At 44.2% G+C, this 23,403-nt stretch overlaps 1 protein-coding gene across 1 annotated transcript in view; it reads left to right on the forward strand.

Moving 5' to 3' along the window:
• Positions 1 to 3,127: 3,127 nt before the first annotated feature.
• crp (transcription factor cropped) overlaps positions 3,128 to 23,403 on the forward strand; it is a gene marked incomplete at its 5' end in the record, with an annotated part of 388,544 nt that continues 368,268 nt past the window's right edge. The window contains one exon of the mRNA XM_071598987.1: positions 3,128 to 3,547. Coding sequence (XP_071455088.1) covers positions 3,128 to 3,547 — 420 coding nt within the window. The remainder of the gene's footprint in view (positions 3,548 to 23,403) is intronic.

A 23,403-nucleotide genomic window follows, 5' to 3' on the forward strand; every position in this document is an offset into this window, starting at 1 on the left:
TAGTGAGTTGGGAGGGACGTTTGGGAAGACGAATGCGCGGATGTAACATCTTCGGATCCTGCCTCTCCCGTTTTTCTTTTTCCACGCCTCGGTTGGCGTCCGAGTTACATTTTTACCGCTCCCGCCTCCCACACACACACACTCTCTCTCTCCTTTTCCCGAAACCTCGCTTCCGCCCACTCACTCTCTCTCTCTCCCCGCAGCCTCCTCCACTTATTCAGCGTTCCGAATCGGCCCCTCTCACGCCCTTCGGTGTCGCACGCCCTCTTGCCGCGAACGCACATCCATCCATTCCCGCCGCCCGCCCACGCGCGAAGATGAAACGTGGGGGGCAAACGGGCGTTGCGTCGCCCAGTCCCTCTGTCCCCCGCCCCCCTCGTTGCGTTCACCGGCACCGGTCACCCCCACCCATCAACGAGGAGGCTTTCCCTGCCGGACGCGTCCCCGCTTCCCCACGCCTCTCTCTCTTCGAGCCGGTCCCCTCCCTCACTCTTCCCTTTCCATCACACTCTCCCCATCCCAAGGGCTCCTTTATCTGCCATCCGCCGTCGTCGAGCGCCTCCCCCCCGCCCCCTCCCCCTACGAAACCCCCGCTGTCGAGTCTTGTGTGTTAGTGCCATGCATGGGTCTGTGACTCACCTACCCCAAGCCAGCTGATGCGCGCATTTTGCCCGGTACTGCTGGTTTGACGGCGGGGGGAGGAGCGGGGTTTCGGGCTCTGGGAAGGGGTCGGGGAGATCACGCGGTTGGGTGGGGGGCGTGCCACCTCCCACCTATATTTCTCTCGAACACCCTCGTTTTCGTCCGTGACCCCTAGCGTGCGTTCCCCTGCTTTTAGTGTTTACACTTTCCCTTCTCGGCGGTCATGAACCCAGGTGCTTGTGTGTGTTTTTGGTTTGTTTATGCACTGTGTAGTGTAATGTGTAGCCGTGGTCACTGGGAGTCGATGGCAAGGTGCGGGAGATGATCCAATTGAAGAATAGTAAATGTGGTTGAAATGCATTGCTTCGGTGATCGTAGAGAATTGCGCACGTTTAGAAGAAGTTAATGTAAAAGAAAATAATGTGATCTTCATTCTATGAATTCTTCAGTTAATGTTAGTACGATCAAGTATGATTCAAAGAACAGTGGCAGATGCCGCCACAGTAAGTTTTACGGGGTCGTCCGCATTTATGGCTTGTAATGCAACAATTTCAAAGTTTAAAAAACATTCCTGACCATTTTTAAACTTAGAAATTGCTGCATTTTAACGAGCAAATATGTCGGCTTTTATGAACGTGTAGCTCATAAATCGTGCGGTTGTTTCGTTTAATTTTTCAGTTTAAGATAATTAACCTAGTCTCTGTATTGTTTTATAATAACATACGGATTTTCAAATGTGCCCTTGATTTGAGCTTAGTTGTAATTAGAATGAAAAATGCATTTATACTTTTGGGTAGCCAAAATGATGAGGTCTGCCGCATGTTTGGCTACTTATTTTACAAATAAATAAGCGCTGTTAATATTCTTTACTTAGAAATGCGCTTTAATCGTTGGTTACCCCATTCGGAAAGTTGCTGTTTGAATTGCAAGCACTCGGGCATATGTACAAGGGCATCTCGAGGGTCATAATGAAATGTCATTGGGCATATATACAAGGGCATCTCGAGGGTCATAATGAAATGTCATTCCCGTATGGGGCGAAGGTGACGCTCGTACATTCCACTCCCGCATACTTCTCGATAGTGACCTCGTACATGTGTTTTTTACCGTTGTCTTTCTCCTGTCCTCTCCGTATCTGCCTCGATCTCTCGGCAATCCTTTGGGGCGGAACGTTTATACGCACCGCTCACGTTTGGGAAAGAGAGAGAGTAGGGGTTGGGAAGGTGGGGTCGCTGAAGGTTGTTGATGGACGGAGGAAAGTTTTATTTTTTTATTTTCTCTATCTCTCCCTCTCTTTCGGAGCATATCCCGGAAGGTTTTTTTGTTGAGGAAGTCTCCCGCTGGGTTTTTGCGGCGCTCCCGCTTAGTTTAGGTTGTTTGGGACGGGGATTTGGGGTTGTGTGTTATTGTTGGAGTTATTTTTGAGAATTTTGGGTGGGGGAATAGGAAAACAAGAGGCAGGGGATGCAATGGCGATGGCCTATTTTTTGATAGCTTACATTTTTATGCTCGGCCAAGTTATGTTTTCATATATAACCATCGCATTGTCGTTCCAGTTCTTCCTCCAAGTGAACTTTTATTTCTTTTTTCCTATCGAATTTTTTCGGCGCTCGATGGGATCGAAGTGCCCGTAAACTGTTTATTCGGGAAATATTCCTGGGAAATAGGGGAGGATTTTTTCAGTATTTTATTTAAACATTGATTTGATTTTTGAATGTCTTAGTATTATTAAAATGCCACTATCGGAAGCTGTGTGCATAGGAAGTTAAAATTAAGTTTAGCATTAAAAAATTCACTTTAATTAATCCATTTGATGACTAAATCAAAATTCTAAATAATCATTTCGAGATTTAATGCCATATGTAGAAGCCGTTGGTATGTTATTCTTGACGAAGAAAGTATGTATTGTGGATTTTGTTTTGTATTTTGTGTCTCTTAATTTCCCCATGCTAATAGTCCCACTCTCTTCTAAGAGAGAACTTGAGTATCGGATTGTTTTCAACTGAAATGGTCGATTTTTCCAACTAATAATTATATTTGCCATTTTCGTATATTATATGCTAATTTATTCTCAAATAACTCAAATAATTTAAATGCAGGCACATGCGTAAACAAAATTTCGTTTTATTCGGTGCGTCATTTGCAGGAGTGGGTAAAATGGTCTGCGTATTTTACATCGTATCGAAAATTAGGTCGTGTGTAATGAATCTGTTAATTTTTTATTAGGCATTTGATAATTTGCACTTGAAAATTTTCTAAAATTTAATATCGCGAACGATGACGTTCAGAAATGCTCTATATTTTGTTTTAAGTTGATGTTAATTTTTAAAATGTGAATTAATAAATAGTTTGCCACTCTTCCAGGCTCCTCCCTAGTGACGGAGAAAAGGAAGAGGGGGAGGAGGACGGGTGGGAAGAAGGCGAGGGGAGTGGGGGAGAAGGCGGGGAGTTTCCTGACTGGCGGGGAGACGCCGGGGGGAGGAAGGGACAAAGTAACAGCCGACCTCCCGAGGACCAGCGCTCGCTCCGGAAGGCGGCGCAGGGTCCCGCCCTCGCCACCGTCGGCGGTCGCCGCTGCAAAAGGAGGTCGTCCTCGTCGTCTTCCTCTCTAGGGTCCGGTCCCCAGGCCCCCGGTGAGGAGGGTCACCCGCACCCGACGGCCCACCGGGCCGGCGCCCACCATCACCACCACCACCACCATCATCATCACAGTCACCACTGCGGTGCGTCGCACCAATCGGAGTCCCCGTCCGCTCTCGACCACCACCGCCCAATGGAGCAGGAGAAGAGAATTAGGCGAGAGATCGCCAACTCGAACGAAAGGCGACGAATGCAGAGCATCAACGCCGGTTTCCAGTCGCTGAGGACCCTGCTGCCTCACCACGAGGGAGAGAAACTTAGCAAGGTCAGTTCTGTTTCCCTCTTCCCTTATACGAGATGCATAACGCCTCCAGAAACACGAACTAAAAATGCTAAAATGCACAAAAGAAAAAGTATCTGTTTTCACTAACGAGTAGTCATTATGACATTTTATTTAGAAATCCAAACTTCTTCGGCCTTCAGAATAATGAAATAATTAATTATTCCGTGAAGTTATCGTGTTTGATTTCTTACCTCAATGAATGAATGATTTAATGCGGATAGAGGATGACTCGAAATATGAAATTAATCTGCAATATTTTAAAGTACTAATAAAGATCAGGGGGTCTTATTTTTATAAGATCACGTAAGTGTAACTTCCAATTTCATCTGAAGAAGGTTTTGTAGGCATAATAATTTAATCCTCCTTTTAAATATGTTCACATAAATTAGGAGCGCCGCAGAGAAAATGCAGTCAGAATTCTGGGTGCAATACTTATTATATTATTTATCACAGAATGAATGGGCCTTCGCGCCAATAAGTAACGCCTGTAAGCACATATAAATCAATCTGCTGTATTTTGACTCGAATACAATCCGCAAAATTAAATTAAACGGATTTACGATTATGTATGTCTGCCGACACTGAATTCCTAGATCGTGTTGCTAATACTCTTGGCAGTGTGCTTATCGTATTCCCCTTCGATTTGAGTTCCCCGTTTATTGTGGTGCGCACGTTTCATTCGACGCAGTCAGTGCCGTGGGGAGTGTGTGTGTATGTGGGTACGAAGAGGGTTTTCTCATTCCGTCCCGCCCTCGTTTTGAGGGATGGGCGAGGAAGTCTGCGAGGAAATGGTGGGGTGAGCTGGGGTTTGGGTCATGTCAGAGTGGTCGTAGATGGAGTGTGGAATGGCTCTATCCCCACTCCCATTACACCAACCTCCTCCACCCGACCCCATTCCTGATCTTCGCTCTGGGTCCTCCCCCCGCTCTGCCTTTTATCGCTCAATTTTTGCGTCCTCATCTCTTTCTCATCCCCCTCTCGCCAACTCCTCCCCCTACCGTCCTTCTTCAGTTTCTAACCCCCCCGCTCTCTCCCCACTTTTCTCTACCCCTCTCCTCACGCCCTCGTTAGGTCATTACGGGGGGAGGGAAATGGGTTGAAATGTCGGTTTGGACCCTGTGGGATGGGCGGAGTGAGAGTTAAGGGGGGGATAGATGAGGGTCGCGCGCGCGCGCCCCCTGGTGTGTGAGTGTGACCAAAAGGGTTGGTGTTAGTGGGTGGGGGGTGTGGGTAATGTGCTCGGGGTGTCACGTGGCGTCTGGCGGCGGAGTCTGGGGGCAGCGGGAGGGAGGGCGGTTGGGTGTTTTTTCTTCTTCTCCCTCGGTGGCGGTCTGCCCTTCTGTACTTCGACACCCTTAATAATTCCCGTGCCGTCCCCCTCACACCGCCTACTGCCAATTATCCGCTCCCCGGCCACATGGACGTTTCCTTCCGCCTCCCCACACTCTTCCGCGTCTCTGGACTCCCCTCCCCCATCACTTTTATTCCGCCTCCGTCTCCCTCAAGATTTTCCTTGTTCGCCCAGCTCTCTTCTCGCAGCTATTTATGCGCTCTTAAGTAAGGTGTGTCGGGACCTAAAAGCCACGTTCCAGGGATGTTTGACGAAATTTGATTCAACCCACTGTAATCCGTCAACGTTGCTAGAGTCATCCAGGGACCACATCAATCGTTACCCCATTCGTGTATTCGCATCTGGACCGTTGTTGAAATGCGTTCCCTTAAATAATACGTTCGCCAGGTGAGCTCGCGTCCTGATTATTCGCACTTGATTGGTTGAAATGTAATAATTTGCGATAAAATCTGCTCGAATGTTCTTTTTTGGTAATTCAAAGGGTAAGAAACTTGCCAAAAAAACTTCAAACTGCGTCCTTAATTTTAAAGTGGTAATTAATAATTCTGCTTTTGTCTTTGCACGTAGGTACATTTTTGACCTTTTGAGACGTTATTGTTTCTCTCCTTATACCGCCGGTTTTAATCGTGGTCTCAAAGTCGTAGAAAATGCATCGAAAATAAAATAGTTTGATATTCCAGTGCCCGCTCAAGTTCTTCCCGCAGCAATCAATGTGTAAAGGGTCTCCAGTACTCGAAAAAAAGCAGCTATAGTTTTTGTCCGATTTTTTTATCGTTTTAAACTGGAATGAACAGTTCTAGAGAATTGTAGAAGAGGGAATTTTGATGAGTAACATGCTTCGTAATGCATCTTGTTGAGGCCAAGAATGAAAGCGTATATACCTCTATTTTTTGTGGTTTTTGTTGTTTCTGATCCTCCCGCGTCCTGCACTCCGCCCCATTCCATTTTGCTGTCTTCTTTCCTAGTAACACCGGAGTGGTTTAACTGCCGTTAAAGCTTAAGTAATCATTATCTCTCCCCTATATGTCTAACCCACAGAGGTACCACCCTCTCTCCGTCGAGACCGGAAGTTTTGGGGGAAAAGTCGTGAAAATTACATTTGGAGTTTTATATAATGCATTCTTCTCTATCATATTTTTTCATTGCATTACGTGGACTGGGCGCACCACGTTTGTTGGGTATCGTGTGCTGTCATTAAGGGAGTGGGACGGTCGTTCCGAAATCGAACGCCCGAGGGATTGGTAATCGAAGGAAGACATCGATACGATTTTCATAAAATCGCATCCCATTAGAGGGATAATGTTCTTTTCGACATGTCCGTGGAGATGGAACGCGTGCGAAGGGCATTAAGGTAATTGGCTCGGAAAAAGATGGATTATTCTCCTGTAGATGGCGTAGTTCGTTGTATTGCGTCGTTGCTTCGGTTTTGTTCTTCGTAGTGTCTGGATCAGATGGGCGAATCAGATAGTTCTGCAGATCTCAGTATGCTTCCCATTCTAAGGCCGTTTTTGTGGGGAATGAGGACCTTGCAGGCCACCGCATTCCTCTCGTGAATCAGTTCAACTTAAAAATAGGACGCGATACAGAACTATTTACTGTTTAAAATAACGACTATACGTAAATGCTTCATGATATTGAGTGACAAATTCAAGATTCGCGTAACAGTTTCCATGAGTGCTATTTATGAGTCTCATTTCTCGAGATTGAGGATTCCGATCCTTCCTGTCAAAATGCTCATTTTTGGAGAAGAAATAGAATTAGTTCCGTTTTTTGAGCTGTTTGTGATGCTGATATCAATTGATGATCACTTTCAGTTCGAGGTAAAAGAAGGGATCGTCGAAGTGAGCCAGTTTCGCTCATTTATCATTTCCATCTCCCGCTCGGCCAATTGGAAATTTCAGTTTGCGGAGAATGGGCGTCTTCCATCCACTTCTTTTAGCATACTCAACCCACAGTGTGGGCTGGATCAAGGCACTTAATACATATATCATTTATTTTTTCGTCATCCCACCGAACCAACTCTCTGAAATCTATTTTTCTTCTCGTTCCTCAGCTGTCCCTCTCGTGATTTAAGTCCCGTTTTGATTGATTGGATAATTGAATAAAGATCCTCTCTGCTTACTTATCCCCTCCTTTTGTCCATTTCTTTCTCCGTCTCGTTTTATCCTTCAACTTTGCCTTGCTCTGCTTCCCGTGTCATATTTTTTCATTTGACAACTCTTGGAATACCGAGTGTTTTATCTTCCTACAGAAGGGTATAAGTTGTGAGAATCGTGAAAAGGTGAACGAGGTGACGTTGATGATTATATGGATGGGAATGGTGCTCGCAGGGAACCCATTCTATTTTTGTCGGAACGAATCTCGTCGCAGCCACTTTCCCATCCATTCGGCAGTAATTGTCGAGGTGCCCACTCTGGCAATTCGTTTGCTAATTGGTGATACTTTCAGAGCTTCCCGCGTATTTTTTTTCACCGATCCTCATCTTCTCTTGAATTGTTTATTGTTGGAGCTATTAGTCGTGGTTTTCAACATTTCTTTTTTGTTACCTCACGATTAAAATTCGTTCACGATTACATTCCCCTGCACCTCACTCCACTTAAGTATTGCGATGCGAAAGGCTTAAATTCAATCTTCCTTGTAATTGCGTTGGTATTTTTTTTCGCCGCGACCAGGGATGGAAATATTGCCTGTAAGGGCTTTTATTATGTCACTGGAAATTGCATTTTGCCGTCACATCATGTGGCGTGTTTGGTATGGGTTAAGGAATTGTCTCACGTTTCAATTGCTTCCGGGGAAACGTAGACTGTCAAATGCAAATCGTGGCCCCACTTGTATACTCATCTCGGTTCCGCGGAAGTTACGATTTAGGAGGCATTCATGATTTATGTAGTCGCGTCGATTGCCCACTTATGCATTGAATAGCGGCCTCCCTTAAATTGCATTTGATCTCTTAACCGGCCACTGTGAGCGCATGGGGATGCGTCCAAAATTTAAAAATCACAACGAAAAAGCAAAACCCTAAAAATTGTAATAATTACTGGTCAGTTGTACAACTACTTCTGTACAACTGACAGTTGTACTGCTTAATTTGTACAACTAATAACTTCTCTGTGTATGCAGAATTTATAATGTCAAACATTTTAAGAACTGAAATTGTCATGAGATATCATCCATTTTTTTACGGCTTTATTACGTTAAATGATCATTTGAGTTTTTTTATGGCTATGAGATGTTTAAGACCAAGAGTTTTTGGATCCCCCTTTGGTAAAAATGCCCCTGTATGTCATAATATGTTCATAAATCTTTCTTATTGGCCAGCATGTAATCACAATTTTACCCTTTAAATGCGTAGTAGGTAAGATTACTATTGGTTATGTTCAGTGAAGTTTCGTTTTTTGCTGTTCAACCTTCGCGTCACTGCGTACTGCTTTTATTGAAGAAAAATTCACCTATGGTCATGAAAGACACGCACCTACTGTTAGCCAACGGTATTTTAGTGATCAAATCAAAGAAAATCATCCGTTGCAGGGTAGTCATTCTGTCCATTAACACCCGAACTGGTTTTATATATTATGTTCCTCTATCCGTTACAACCTCTCCTGCCAATGAGATTCGCCCTTGTGCCACCGCCTCCCCCCCCCAACCCCGGTCGCATTCCACCTGCTCTCCTCTGCTTGCTCTCCTCCTCCCCCCCCCCCCGCCTCCCCGTAGCGTGGTGGGTGGGGAGGTCGCGCAGATGTTGAATTAAGTCTCCGTGATTACCCCAGGCTTATAGCCGATGCCGCGAACTTGAAGCTCGCGCTTGTACGCGTATATGCTCGCGCACGGCCGCGTGATTTGTTGGAAGGGAAAGCACACCCAAACTGTCTCAAATCCCTTTCACCCTCACGTTGTTTGACACACACACGCACTCTCGCGCTCTCTGGTGCACGTTTGTCCGTTCGTCTCCGCGTATTTGTCTCTTTCTCTCTCGATCTCCGTCATCCCTCACGCCGCTTCTCGTCTGCCAAGTCGGTCGCCAACCGCGGTAGTGTGGACTCCGATGCTCTTCCCCCCGAGGTGTGATTGATTGGAATTTACGCGAGCACACGAGCCCCTCGCGTAAACCAACTTTTCATCTTCGGACTTCTCGCTCTCACCGGGCGCTTCGTTTTTGCCGCCGTTCCTCCCGCACCTCGGTGTCATTTCTCTTAAGAACTTACGACCGTATCATGTATCATATTGCTGTAATCACTGCAGAGAGCACTTAGTTTCACGGGAGTCGCTGTTGGTTTTGATTGCGGCCGTTTCATTTGAACGGGGAGTAACCGCGAGGGCTCCGTTAATATTTATTTCTCTCGCTAAAAAAATTGCACCCGAGACTGTTTGCCTTAAGTTTCTGTTTACTCCCGGTCAGTTGCGTTAGCTCTTTTCTGTGCCGTATTCATTTCGCTGTGTCTCGTACTGTTGTGATGTTTACAAAACGGTGTAGCTTCTCCGTAGTCGTTTTACTAGTAGACACATATTGCTTGCCCAATGAAACGTCTGAGTTGTGTCTTAATGAAGATTATTTTGTCCATTCGTCATGGGAATGCTTGAATGTCTGGGCTGTTGTAAAAGTGGGTTAAACTCCAAAACGGCATAGTTGTGAAACGAGGACAAAGTGTGTATCATTATCGCCAATTTCAGCCATCAGCTGTTTAATATTCAGCGGTACTTGGCTGGAATTCTGAATGTTATTTAATAATTTTAATGAATATCGGATGGCGGTGATGGCCTGTCTAGATGTCATTTCCAGCAATAATGCCGTAACTATCGCAGAACTGGTATTCCGATAATTTAAATTTATTATTGCCGAGGCCAGAAGTATTGGATGTTGGAGAAATATAGTATGTGAAATGGGAAGATTAAGCTTTTGACCTAATTATATTTTTATTGCCCCAAGTAAATGATGGTGTGAATGTTTAAAACATTTTAGTTGTGTGATCCATTGGTATAATTTTCATTTATCAATGCTGTGAATATGTCCAATCATATATGTTTAGTTTTTATGAGCTGTTACTTGTTAGTACATCCCATGTTCTCTTCGATTGTGTTATTAGCACTTTACGGCTGAGTGAATCGGGATTCATTCAAGAGGTCACTTCGCCCGTTTGTAAAATGGCGCGTGACATTATTCCTAGTGGAGTAATTTCGTATCGATTCAATCTCCATTTCATTTGATTCTATCCACAATAGCCACAGTCCTGGAGGTGGGCCAGATTGCTTAATGTTTAATTGCCTTTTCGTTTCGTGTTCGCAAGGCGCCATACACACTTCCCCAGTGAACTTCGCGGTGAATAATATTTTTCGGCGGGCCGTTGGTCGTTGGTTTTTCTTTTCTCTTGGTCGTTTCTTCCAGTTTTACTAAACTATGTGACCACGCCTTTCAACGAAGTTCGGCTTTTTATTAGGAAGCAACAAACATCTCTACCGTTCTATCCTGAACGTTCTTTTACTCTTGGTCTCCTTCCCAAATTCTCTTTCTATGTCTTTTCCATTCCACGCTTACTTCTCAATATATCATTATTACCTAATATACATGATATCGTCTTTGACTTTATCCGTGCTTTTTTATTCCCTATCCTCCCGTAGTTCCTTATTGCGTAATTTCTTTATTAACGTATTGCCTTATTATCCACGTTCTACTTTTCATTATATCAGTTTTATGCCACGTATTTGTTTTAAGCGAGCTCGTTTTGTATAATAATTGCATCATCCTTAGCATTTCCTCATCTTTCTAATTTAAGTATGCCTCCTCAAAACTCTGTCCTGTAGCCGTATTGTATTTCGCTTTTCGTCCAGTGCTCAGATAAATCATTCCACTGGTTTTCATCCAATCCATCTCCGTCCCATTTTTTTGTCGTGGACATAAAAGGTACGTGCCTGATATCCAGGAAGAAGTGGTCTCATAATCTTATAGAGATACCATATTTGGTGGTAGTGAATACGTTTAATTGCCAGTTTCACTCCGCCATTCAGGACGATGGTAACCAACAGCCTTCCGCCACCGAAGAGAACTTATATAATTGCCACTGGCGGCTGCTTTGTCGACTGTCAATTTGGATGGATGTTTTGTGCAGATGGATGGTCCGCTAGTCCAAAGCTCAAATAAAATAGTCTCTCCTAAACTAAGTGAACTGCTTAATGTTATAGACCGTAAATGGTTGACTATGAGTCAATGGTTCATATTTCTCCTGGGGGCTCTTCTATAATTTCGGTGTGAATAGTGAGGAAGGGCAAGAAACGCTGCTATGCCACATTCTTACGATCATGATTTGCGCTGTGCGTCAGCGAAATCCTTGTCGAGTAAATATATTGTGAATGCGAATGCTAAGTATTCTTTTGCCCATTGTTTCTCACGATAGAAAAATTACATTAAGTAAAACCAGAAGCGGTTGTTAATGAAATGTTTGTAGTGAGTAGTACCAAACGCTGTTTCTCCGTGTTAGTTAGCCTCCTAGTAACACCGTTGACAAAGCGATGACTGGTTCGGGCATTATTTCGCTATAGTTACCCTGTCGTGCAAACTGTCGCCCTTCGTCTGCGTGTACGTTTTCTGCGAGCAGTTCGTTAGTTAAAGCTTTCATACGGTCTTAAATGTGGCTTAAGTATATACGGTTGAAATGGAGTTTTCAATTATTCATAGATGCGTTTATCATCCAGTGAAGGTTTTATGTAACAAAGAATTGGATTCTCAGTGTGCGCCACTGTGTCGATATATGTCACAAATTAATGATAAAAAATGCAAAAGTTCTTCCCGTTGAGTGCGGCTGGTGGTGGGGAAACAAATGAATGCTTGTAGTTGGGTGAGGATGGATTGTAAAGTTTGGGAAAGGAAAGGGTGTGAGGGAGACGAATCGGTGAAATAGAGCCTAAAGATTAAATGGTGTGCTCAGCATGTGGCTAGGGAAATTGGGTGGAAGGAAATGGACCACCTCTATGAAGACCTACAGATCCGAGCATAATACTGCCGTGATGCCGAGGTATCAGCCGATATATACTGCTATAAGCTGTTATGATATAATTACAGCCATTTCGGTTCTTCTAATAGTAATCCATGTAAGAGGATGGATATATGTGTACGGCGCTGAAAAGGAGAGGTTCTCACCCGATTTTTCACGATTTCAAATTTCATGAAACATGTTGCGGGTACAATTTGCAAATTTATCTTTCCTGAGGGGTATTTATTATTTTTCTTTGGTTTCTTATTTCTCACTTATTGCAAAGGTGGGAAGGTGGTAGTCCAGTGGCTAGAGCGCTGGGCTACTAACCGGAGGGGTCGGGTTCAATTCCGGGTGATGCCTCTGGGAATTATCAGCTTCACTCAAGCTGTGTGATTTTTCGGTTACCAGATCTTTCTGGGAAATCTAAGGTCGCTCAGGCAAAGGGCCTCTCTACCCTGATGTATGGATTTCACACGAAGATCGGCTTAGTACTTGATGAGCTCTACTTTCACGTATCAAACCAACCTTCGTGTTGATAACTGTGCTTTTTTTTATTCCAAAGGTGCCATGTATCTTTCCAGATTTCAGTGTGTTAGGATTTTTCGTATCCTTGTATGTATGCAACAACTTGCGTAACTCATGAAGGCGGTATGAGTTTGACCTGTAGTGTTTGGTGTACAGTTTTAAGAATTCAGTCGCCTTTAATGTCTTAAGAGTGTACATATGTTATCCAGGGGGGGGAGTATCTTGGGGAAACGTGGGGAACACAAATTGACATAATGAATTTATGAAAAATGGGGAAATGGTTTGAATGTTTTTGAATGCCGGGATATTTAAATGTTGAACAGGAATTCCCGGGAGAACGATCTTCCTATTACTTGTTATATTAGTTCGTTCTAGCCTTAGGCTATTGCGCGTGCTAGTCTAGACAGACGACAAATATGCGTCAGTGATTTTAGTGGCACGTGAGAGGGATGAAGGGTGATCCACAAAAAATGTACAAATTGATTTAAAATACTCGGGAAAAAGACTCGGCATGTTTGCCAGGAATGGATATCTAGAATGCGAGTGGCCACACTGCGTTCGGGACCATCGTCCCTTTATTTCGAAATATTCATAATTTCCTCTTTTAGCTCACGTGTCGCATTTGATTCCCTCGCCACTTCCGCTCGCTCACACCCGCCTCTCTCTCCCTCTTCGCTTTTCTTGGGCCCATTTCCGTTTTACGCGGCCTGCGGAAAGGTCGCCTTAGTTACGCCGTCACTTAATTTCGGATTCCTATCTTTGTTGACGATCATCCTTGTCCGTGGTAGTCGTTCCCGTTTTCCTCTCCAACCTCGAGTTTTTCGGCTGTGGTCCCGCATCACTCCCACCGACGTTTTCCCTTCCTGCTTTCCCCTCTCCTTTCGTTCCTGCTGCCAAAATCATCTTGCCCCCGCGGTGTCTCTTTGTTCTCGGGCCGCGATTGGATTTGCGAACTGCTTCTCTTATTGCCACGAGTGTAATGAGTAGCGAGAAGTATTGGTTGATCAATATAACAAAAAGCCCTTCTCACCAGAAATAAAAGCCCTCCATGTGGGAGTTAAATTTTTTCCACGGTGGATTTCTATATTTAGGGATTGAAATTTCGGCGGTATTTACGATTTCACGACGAGGTCTTGGACTTGTTGGGGTGCTGGCGGGACCCGTTTGTGAAGGAGGTGGGACGTGAAATCACCGGTCGGCCCTGTGTTGTTAAGGCCTTAAAAAGAAACCCTATTATTCCTGGCAAGCCGGTCTCCCTTCCTCCAAACTCTTTCACTCCCTCTCTGGATATAAATTCCCGGAATTAAATTTTTAGGGGTGGGTGGTTGAGACGAACCCAAGCGTGGTGGGTCCGGAGACCAAAATTTACTATTTTTTTCCAAAAAAGCCGGTCGAGAAGGGTGTTTTGTTGGCGAAATTTAGCGAAAAGGGAGACCTTACCCTCGCCTCTCAGTTTGGCGACCGACTCCGACTGCGGCTTACACTATTATCATGCCGTCTGGTGACCTGGAAAACCCGGAATATTTAGGGGATATCGATAGGCATAATCAACTTGGAGTTTCATAAAACGGCGAACGATTCGGTCCTATATATTATCTCAGTCTCACCGATCTCAGTAGTCGATTTTGGCGTCTGCCCCACCCAGCCGGTTTTTTTTATCAGTCCCCGTCATTCACTTACAGCGAAATGAATACTTCCGGACCTTTGTTCTTGGAAAATTAAATTGATGAAACCCCTTTATATGGAAAAAATTAAGGCGGCTTACGACGGTGGATGCCAACCCGATTAAGCACCCTGGAATTCTAGGTTCGATACCAGGAGTGGTGAGTTTTTTAATTTGTATTCCGGTCCCTTGTCTGCGTTTTGTGGCAATCACTTACGGTTGAGGAGGCCTTCCGCCGATTGCTGTGGACTTAAAACTGTGGGTCATTGACTCTCCCAGCAATAATACCTATTTTTACATTAGTACACAGAAGTCGTGATTGGAAAAATTAAGTTTGCCTGGTACACGCTCGGTTATTGCCGCGTATTTACATCGTGCGAGGTAACAATGAGAATGGAAATTCGGCACGGACTAGTGAAGAAGCCTTAACTGTTTTCAAAATTAAAGTGGCCGCAGATGCTTTTAATCCATGGGAATGAAGTTCGTAAATGCCTGTCAGGTGCCAAGGATTTTATTAGCAACTGAGAGTTTTAGGTTTTGTTGTAGTATGGGGCGCCGGAACAACATCGTGAGAATTGTGCGATGTGCACTTACAGAAAACTATAGCTTCCGTGAAAGTCCTGATTGCAACCAGGACATTCTATCAAACGTAAATTACGCCAGACTGGAAGTTCTATCAGGTCGGAAGTCTTTTCTATGCGTGTGTCTCTCCTTATAACGTGTGGTTGTCAATGTAATTCTCTCATTTCCTGGAGTAATTTACCCTATTCCTTCCTAAACGTCTTTGTCATTATCGCATCGCGGTACTATGACCGTGTGAAAGTATACGCTTACGTTATTGACGTCACGGTTCCTTCTATTTTTACCTATCCAAGTTACGATTTTGAAAAAATAATCCAAACTCAGGAACCGATGATCATTGCGGCACTTTGACCTTATATATGGTCTTATTTTACCGGATTGCTGAGAGAGGAAGTGCCTGGCCGTAATCCATCTCTCGATGTGTGCAAATGGACTACGACGGCCCAGGTTGAGAAAACTCGTGAAATAATTATTTATTTCTCTTCTGGGATCGATAAACTGGCGACCGTCCCCGACGCGCGTGGCGATTGCGGTGTGGAGCAAAGGGAACGGAGGGGGATAAAATTGGCGATTGCATTGGAAAACTATCAGGGGTTCGTCCCCTTGTACTCGCGTGGAGTTAGGTGGTCGCTTGAATCAGCTGCTCGGGGGGGGGGTATGAGGTGGGGGATTGGGGGCGTGCACAGTGAACGAGGGGGTCGGGGGCCGAAGTTCTCATTATTCGAGTGAATCACAACTCACGAGACGGCACGGGATTGTGCCGAGGGAGAGATTTCCTCCGTGCCCTCCGCTGTATGCTCGCCCTCCCCTCGCAAGGGACCACGCCGAGCTTTCAAGAGACGCAGCAAGTCCTCCCCGCCGTCTCGCTCCCCCCCCCCCACTGCCCCTCTCCTCCGCCGTCGACTCCCCGCCCCGATAGCCGTGCCTTACTGCCAGTCACCCCTCCTCCATCTCCCGCTACGCATTTGCCGAAAAGCTTTGGCCCACTTTCACTTTCGGGCTCCCCCTCCTCTTGCCTCTCCGACAGTGGGATGGGAATAGGGGGAGGGGGGTCCACCTACTTGGAAATAACCAAGGCGTCTTCGCGATCTGCCCCCTCTCCTCTCCCCTACCCACACTCTCGTTGTGTATTCGCAACCTCCCTCTCGTCCCTCCCTCCCCCCTCTCGATTTTTCCTCCCAGTCTCGCCTCTCAGGTGTTCTGCGCGGTGTTATTTTTTTTAAGGGAAGAGGGTGAGGGAGGGACTTGCGGCGGTGTGTGGGCTGGTGGAAAGTTTTGGCTCCCGAAAATCGATTGTCTGAGAGGGGGGGGGGCGTTTTCTGCACGGCGCCATCCGCTTTGTGGTCGTATTCCGCTCCTTCTCTCGCTCCCTCCCTCTTCGCTTTTCCGGCTCTCTTTCTCATTTCCCCCACTGTTTCTTTCGCCATCCATCAACGATTCCCTCAACCCCTGTCGCCTTCGTACCGAGCCGCACATTGGCTCTCGCCCCCGCTATCGCACCCCGTGCTCGAACGTGTAACCTTGTTTCTGAGAAACCAATTACGGCCTGTTTGCAGACGGCCATAAACATGTTCGCTTTTTGGTTATCGTCTCCCGAATAACAGCGATCGAACTCGAGGGCAAGTATCACGACCTTTGCGGTCTCACGTTATCGTGTGATGATTGTGTCAGGAGGGAAGAGACTGGAGCGTTTGCGCTCATCACCGCGGGTACTTGAGGGTTGCAGGGTTAAAAACTTTGGGGTTTCCCCTTTGCAGTTGACAGGTGAATTATCACATGAACTTTTATTGTGATGCCCCGCTCACCGCACCTCCCATATCGTATTAAAGAGTTTTGGCGTTATTTATCAAGCTAACGCCACTTAATTGCGACCAAATGACTCCCAGGAAATGCATGGAGAGATACTATCTCGTCATTTCCTGAGAATTGTAATTGCGTTCACGTATGTATGTTCCTAATTTTTATTTTATTTATATTTTGATATCCATTAAACCCACTGATCTTGGGTGAAATGAAGTTGAAGAAAATTGATTAATGCTCGCTATGTAATTACTTAAGTATTACCTTGAGCAGAGCATTTAAAGTACTCCAAGGAATACCACCACTGCCACGAATCAAGGAACCTTCCTCGAACCAACTGCCACACGAAATATGTTTGAATTCCATTTTCATTTTGTGCCCCGCGTACTTCACCGGGCACTTCAAAGCTTATCGATTAGTTCTTCGGCTTTGCTCTTCTATTTTAATTTGAAGGTCGTGGTCACGGATTGACTTGGGCCAGAGTGCATACTGAGGCAGATCATGCGATTCTCGAAGACATGTTCTTGGCGTGTGTGCGGATATAAAACCACTATTTACCCATATCGGCGAAGTTTATAAAATAGCTTGTGCCCTGTATTTCTGGATAATGCTAGTCCCTTTACTATTTTAAGTCGAAGCTATGCAAAATCTTGCAGCCAGAATCTAAATGAAATGATGTTTAGACATGGATAGGGTCAATGCCGAGGACGGCAGAGGATATTCGGTTGTGAAATAGTTGGCTGTGGGATCTCGGAGTATTTATCCCTGCCTGTCTTAATCCTCATTTCCGCTGATAGTGATAGCACTGATGTATCTTAAATATCATCTTTTCGGTGCAGTATGATCCGAAATTATATATAGTTTGTATTCAGTTGGAGTTATGTCTTAAATATATCGATATGACTTGTTTTATACGAAGATTTAAAAGAAGAAACTTCTGGGTAACCTTCTGTAACTTTGCCTTGTTTGTGTTTTGATATACATAGTAGTAAGTGTAGAATTCAGAAGCTGGGTGTACAGTGACTCTCCTGCGATCGCTGTGTTCCGACTTTATTTCATCATGTCCACTGGATTTTAGATACATGCGCTTAGTCTTTTTGTGAAGATTTTCTTTACTTTACTTCACCTGCTATGTGTAAGGGAACGCAGATTTAGAGGCGTATTTCTAGTGTCACAAGTTGACTGCAAAAGATAAACCTTAGTGATCTTAGCTTTTTCTATGTATATAGATCGCAAAAGGGATCATTAGAGACGCGAAAGTGCTGTCTTGTTTTTCGCCTTTACCGGTGGGAACTAATGTACACGTACCTCAGCCGTAATTCCTACCAAATATTATTTCGAATCGAGCCATCGACGGTCATTTTCTAAATCCAAAACGTAAGAACTTTGAAACACTCAAGAGATTCTTCCTAGAAAACTTGTATTCCCACGAGAGGAAATAGTTTTAATTTATATTCAAATTGCTGTTCAATCGAATTACTTAACATATCTACTCGCTGTTTCTTCCAAATATTTCATTCTCCGTCGACTTCTTCGTGAAGGAGTAATATTTTTCACTCCTTTCCCTTGTACGATTTGTCCATTTCAGGTAATATATATTCAGTAAACGGTTGCGACTCATATGTTGCGTTTCTCACTTCTATCATCAATGAGTATGAATTCACTCTCCGATAAATATCAGAAATTGACCAGTGCAATTTCAACACTGAGTTCACTAGTCCGCTCCTTAACTCACTATATGCAAGCCTTTAGGTATATACTTAACGTGCTTGATATTTTTCTCTGGAGCGTCATCATTATTAATGGCCACATCATATTTCTTGGGAGTTACCATTTGTACTCCACGTATTCGGCTTTCGATAGTTTTTCAAAATCAAGTTCGTGTGTTAAAAAATTGATTTTTTTCCTCTTCCCCGAATCCTCTTGTGTCCGCCATGTAAAAAGCTTCGTTTTTTCGCGTGCCTTGCCGGATTTACTCCTCTCGATTAATCCCCTCGTTTCGTTTCGATGGTCCGTGGAACGAGGAACGTGCATTTCCTCTTGCAATCGATTCAGGTTTCGAATAATGTCCTTTTCGAACGGAAAGCGAAGTCTAGACGCGTAACGACTGGCGCACAATCACTTGGCGCCATCCATTCTCCATTGGCGTCCCGGGGAGCATTTATCCTCGAGACGGTGGCATGAATTATTTGCTTTTCGCTGGAGACTTTTGGCCCTCCATTCCTCCCCCCCCCCCTACTTTTCGTCTGCGATCGAATGGCAAGTATTCCATCTTGATGGGCAGATGACAAAAACAAATGACTCCCGAAGGCGCTGACTTGCTTCCTGATTATGATCAACTCCATATTTTGTTTGCTGGGGAGCCGTTGTCGATTTTTCCGCGGAAGCGCGATGGCATTTGTTGCCTTATCGCCTGTTGTGACTGCGTGTTACGAGAGTGATCCGAAAAATGTAAGATTAATCGGCTAGTCGTTCTCAATGTATATGCTATTATTTCGCCGTCCAGCCTTGGTAGTTTTTTTGGTGAGAGAAAATTTTTCTTTATGATTTTTCCGAATCAATAAAGGTTAATGTGTAAAATATTCGCAAATGCCCCTAAATTCCGTCTCGATTAGAAAAGAAAATGTTATTGGCATAGTGATATGCTAAACTTTACTTAGCTACCGCGATGGTGTGTGTGTATATGCATATTTTGATCATTGTTTTGGAATATTTCATTTTTATGTTATATGGCAGCGGTTATCAGAATTATCACTAGCCATGGGTCAAAACTTGAAACCATTCAACGGTGTACGTTGGGCGAGAACCACAACATTGTTTTAGAGCCTTTATATTTCATATCGCCCAGGTTATTATGCTCTGTTAGCGTTGGAATTGTTCGCAATCTGATACTTGTTGGGTGGAATCATGATGTTGCAGTGCTCTTGTGGCCACACGAGGAAAGCGATGATCGAAGTCGATCGTTATCGATTCCTCGCTTTTTTGTCGCTTTTTTACTCCCCACAACCCCTCCCTCCATTGGCTCGTTCCTTGCTCCATTGACCTGACTCCCCATCCCCACTTCCAGCAGATAATCCAAATTGATTTTCAAGGCGGCTCAATAAGTCTGAATCGTGGCGGGCCTTTCCCTTTCTAAGGGGCAGGCTGTCAATCTGCGATGACTTCGTCTTCGCTGCGAGATGGGAGGAGATGTACGTTGCCATTTCCCTGGATTGCCTTTCAAATGCCTTCTCGGAATAGTTGCGAACGATACAAAATGCTCGATCCCCCCTCGCTTAAGAGATAGTATGTGTAGTGCATGAGTTAGTTGTCCTTTGACGCTCGCTTCAATATGTTGAACCTTTCACTTAAAGAAAATTAAAGGTCATCCTATGAGCTTCGATCACATTATTCATCGTGGCGATCCTATCTAATGATCGATAATCTCGAATAATATTCCGCAAAAGTAAAAAATAACGCCGTACTGTTCTACTCTGTGTAGGTATGGATTGAGGAAGAATATTTTTTCCCCTGGATTGTTGACGGACGTTCTTCTGCGTGACAGGTGAAGATGTCGCGCTTGATGATGTTGACTTGTTTGATATTCATCGCAATGAATTATGATATTCGCTATTATTTCTCAAGGGCAGTGCCTTTGAGGAGAGATGAGTGGCAAACGCCAGTTCCAAGTCTCACATTTTCCCGTGTCATTTTTCATGAATTGAACGAATATCAATCGGTAACGCTCTCGCAACGTATTTGGGCAAACTGGGGGAAGGGGGAAGTAAATCCTTCGCGGTGCCTGGTGGTATTCCTTTGAGAAGAGTAAGCGTCATGATAGCTTCTTCCCCTAATTCTCCCGCTCAGAAGAGGACGATCTTGCTCAAAACGATACCGCCTCCATTTTCGTGAAGCTGCAAAGGTGCTTGCTCTCCCCCTTTTACCTCTGCAAGCCGCGTGTGAGGGAAGGAAAGCAAGCCTTTGTGTGACGTCTTCGCGCCCCCTCTTCTCTTCACAGAACCGCAAAATAAATCAGCCCAAAAAAGGCGGACAAAGAGGTTGAAAGAGATTAGGCCGGAAGGGAATGTGGTGAAGGAAATATAGGAAGAATTCCCTCGTGTGGGCGAGTCGGGGAAGCCCACAAAGCTAGTCCGCTGGGGTCTCGTGTGGGCGTTCCCGAGGGAACTTTTTTAAAGGGGTCCCCGAGATCATATAAACGAGATGTTGCAGTGTTCCACTTTACGAGATACGTTACTAATGCTCGGTGGAGAGACGTTGGGATGCTGAGTGATCGGGTTTTTTTGCTATTCTTCTCCACCAAAAAATGTCCCCTAATCCCCATTCCTGGTTTATCCCACTTTTTTGAAGTTGCCTGTACGTTGTGGGTAGTATTCTCACATCACAAAAGACGTGGGCATATCCCTAGGGAGCAGAGGCTGAGCAAAGGCAATGAGAAAACACGATAATGATTTCTCGGTAAGGTAAAACATAAAACCCTCCTTCCAGTACGACGTGAAACGAGTCGCAGGAAATTTGGGTAATATCATAATCAAATACTGGAATGCTGAAGTTGGGAGTGTGCTGCTCTAAATATATGTAGCCTTCACTTAGCAGAAGATCAGATCGGTATTTTTCGTTGTACTGTTCTGTCTCGGGCCCTCGGTTCTTCAACATGAGGGGACTCAATGAAGAAACCTTGTTTCTTAAGCATTACCATCTTATGCTTACGAATATTATGCCGCTCCTTGAATTTGCCGGTCCGCGGTCAATGTGTGCCCCGTTTCAGTTTTGTTGCCCACCGCATCAATAAAATTGGCCGCATTTCAAAGGGTCGGGTAGGATCTGATGGCTGGGTTAAAATGGGAATTGGAAAGGGGAAAAAAATGAGGGGAGTATTTTGGGCGAATTTATTGCTTCGCCAACTTTCTTCGTATTGCGAGCTTATATGGCGTGGTATTTTGTCAAGAATTCGGCGCGTTTTAAGGTTGAAGGAGGGTTTTTATTTTTTTCCCGTTCTCATTTTCCTTCCGTGGCGAGAGGTTTTCTTTTTATTATAATAGAAAATATATTATCGCCCTCGGGGATTTCGGTTCGCTTCTACTGGAATTTATTGCCGTCCCTCTGGTGCGTTAAGTGGTCCATTTGGGATAATTTTCTTAGGTGATGAAAATTGTTAAAATCGAATCGTGGATCGTATTCCTCTTTCTCCCCATCTCTCTCATAAATAATGTTTTGACTGGTTATGCACCATATTTGTTTTATTCATTTTCTGGAAATTGTCCTTCACGCTACTTTAAGAATATTATATCCCACCCCGTTGATTTAATGCTATATCTTTCTTAAATATTTGCAATACTTATTCCACGATTTGTTTCGCATTATGATTATTTCTAAAATTAATCTTTTTGCTAACCATTTCTAATAATTTTTTCTTGTTTTACAGGTACGTGAGGCATGTTTTCAATGGCGTGAGTGAATTATGCAGTGGTTTAACGTGATACTTTTATGGCCCTAAAGGTAAGCTGTTAATTGACGAGAATATTCATGTATAATATAGAAGCGAGACTGGCATTTTTTTTTCAAATTTACTTGTATACTACCTTGATCAAAAATTTCCCGGAATTTATTCAGAAAATTAAAAATACAAGTTTATTCATCTAAATCTATATTGTCCCCTTCAAAGTAATCCCCATCGACTGCAACACACTTATGCCAGCGCTTGATCCAATCCTCGAAACATTTTTTATATTCGGTTTTCGGTATGTCCATCAGTGCTTCCTGCGATTTTTCCATTACTTCCTCTCGGCTGCTAAAACGCGTTCCCCGTAATGGTTTTTTAACTCGATTGAACAGAAAGAAGTCACAGGGAGCCAAATCAGGTGAATTCGGTGGCTGTTGGATGGTATTTGTTGCATTTTTCGTCAAAAAATTACGAATAATGATAGCACTGTGCGACGGTGCGTTATCATGGTGCAAAATCCACGAGTTTTCTGCCCACATTTCTGGTCTCTTTCGGCGAATTGCTTCACGCAAACGTCTCATAACGCCCAAATAATACTCTTTGTTTACTGTCTGGCCTTCTGGTAAAAATTCATGATGCACTACACCGTTGTAATCCATGAAAACCGTCAGCATTGCCTTCTTTTTTGACTGAAAACGACGTGGTTTTTTTGGTCTCGGCTCATTTGGTGAACGCCATTCACTTGCCTGATGTCTGGATTGCGTGTCGTACTCATAAACCCACGTCTCGTCTCCAGTAATGATCCTTTTGATGAATGTGGGATCGGATTCAGCCTCGCAAATCATGTCTTTTGCGACGTCAACACGGTCTCTTTTTTGCATGAAATTGAGGTCTTTTGGCATGCTACACGACGGAAACCCAAATCATTAACCACAATGTCTTGGGCGGATCCATAGGCAATGTTCAAGTCCTCCGCTATTTCTCTGATGGTTAATTTGCGGTTATTGACCAACATTTCTTTTACTTTATCAATTTTTTCACCGACTTTCGATGTCGATGGTCTGCCACTGCGTTCATCATCTTCGATTGACTCACGACCACTTCTGAACCGCTCGTGCCACTGGTAAACGACCGTTTTTTTTTAGAGAATCGTTGCCGAAACACTTTTCCAACATTTCCAACGTCCGTGCGCCACTAAATCCGTTTTTTACGCAAAATTTAATACAAGTTCGTTGTTGCAAATTTAAATCCATTTCTGAAATTGTAAAAAATCGCCAACACACACAGAGATAGATGTACTCTTGGCTACGTAACTTTTGCAAATGTCAAGTTATGATACTAAGATTTAAAGGGAATATCAACAACAGATGTACCAATTTAACAAAAAAAAACAGAACTCAAATCGGAACGATGGGAGCGCCACACGGTGGTTATTCCGGGAACTTTTTGATCAAGGTAGTATACATTTCTGAGAGCGCATCTTACGTTAACCGTTTGTCGAAAATATCGAGT

The sequence above is a fragment of the Hetaerina americana genome, unplaced genomic scaffold, assembly GCF_022747635.1.
Source record: "Hetaerina americana unplaced genomic scaffold, ioHetAmer1.1.p SCAF_10, whole genome shotgun sequence".
Taxonomy (NCBI): Eukaryota; Metazoa; Arthropoda; class Insecta; order Odonata; family Calopterygidae; genus Hetaerina; species Hetaerina americana.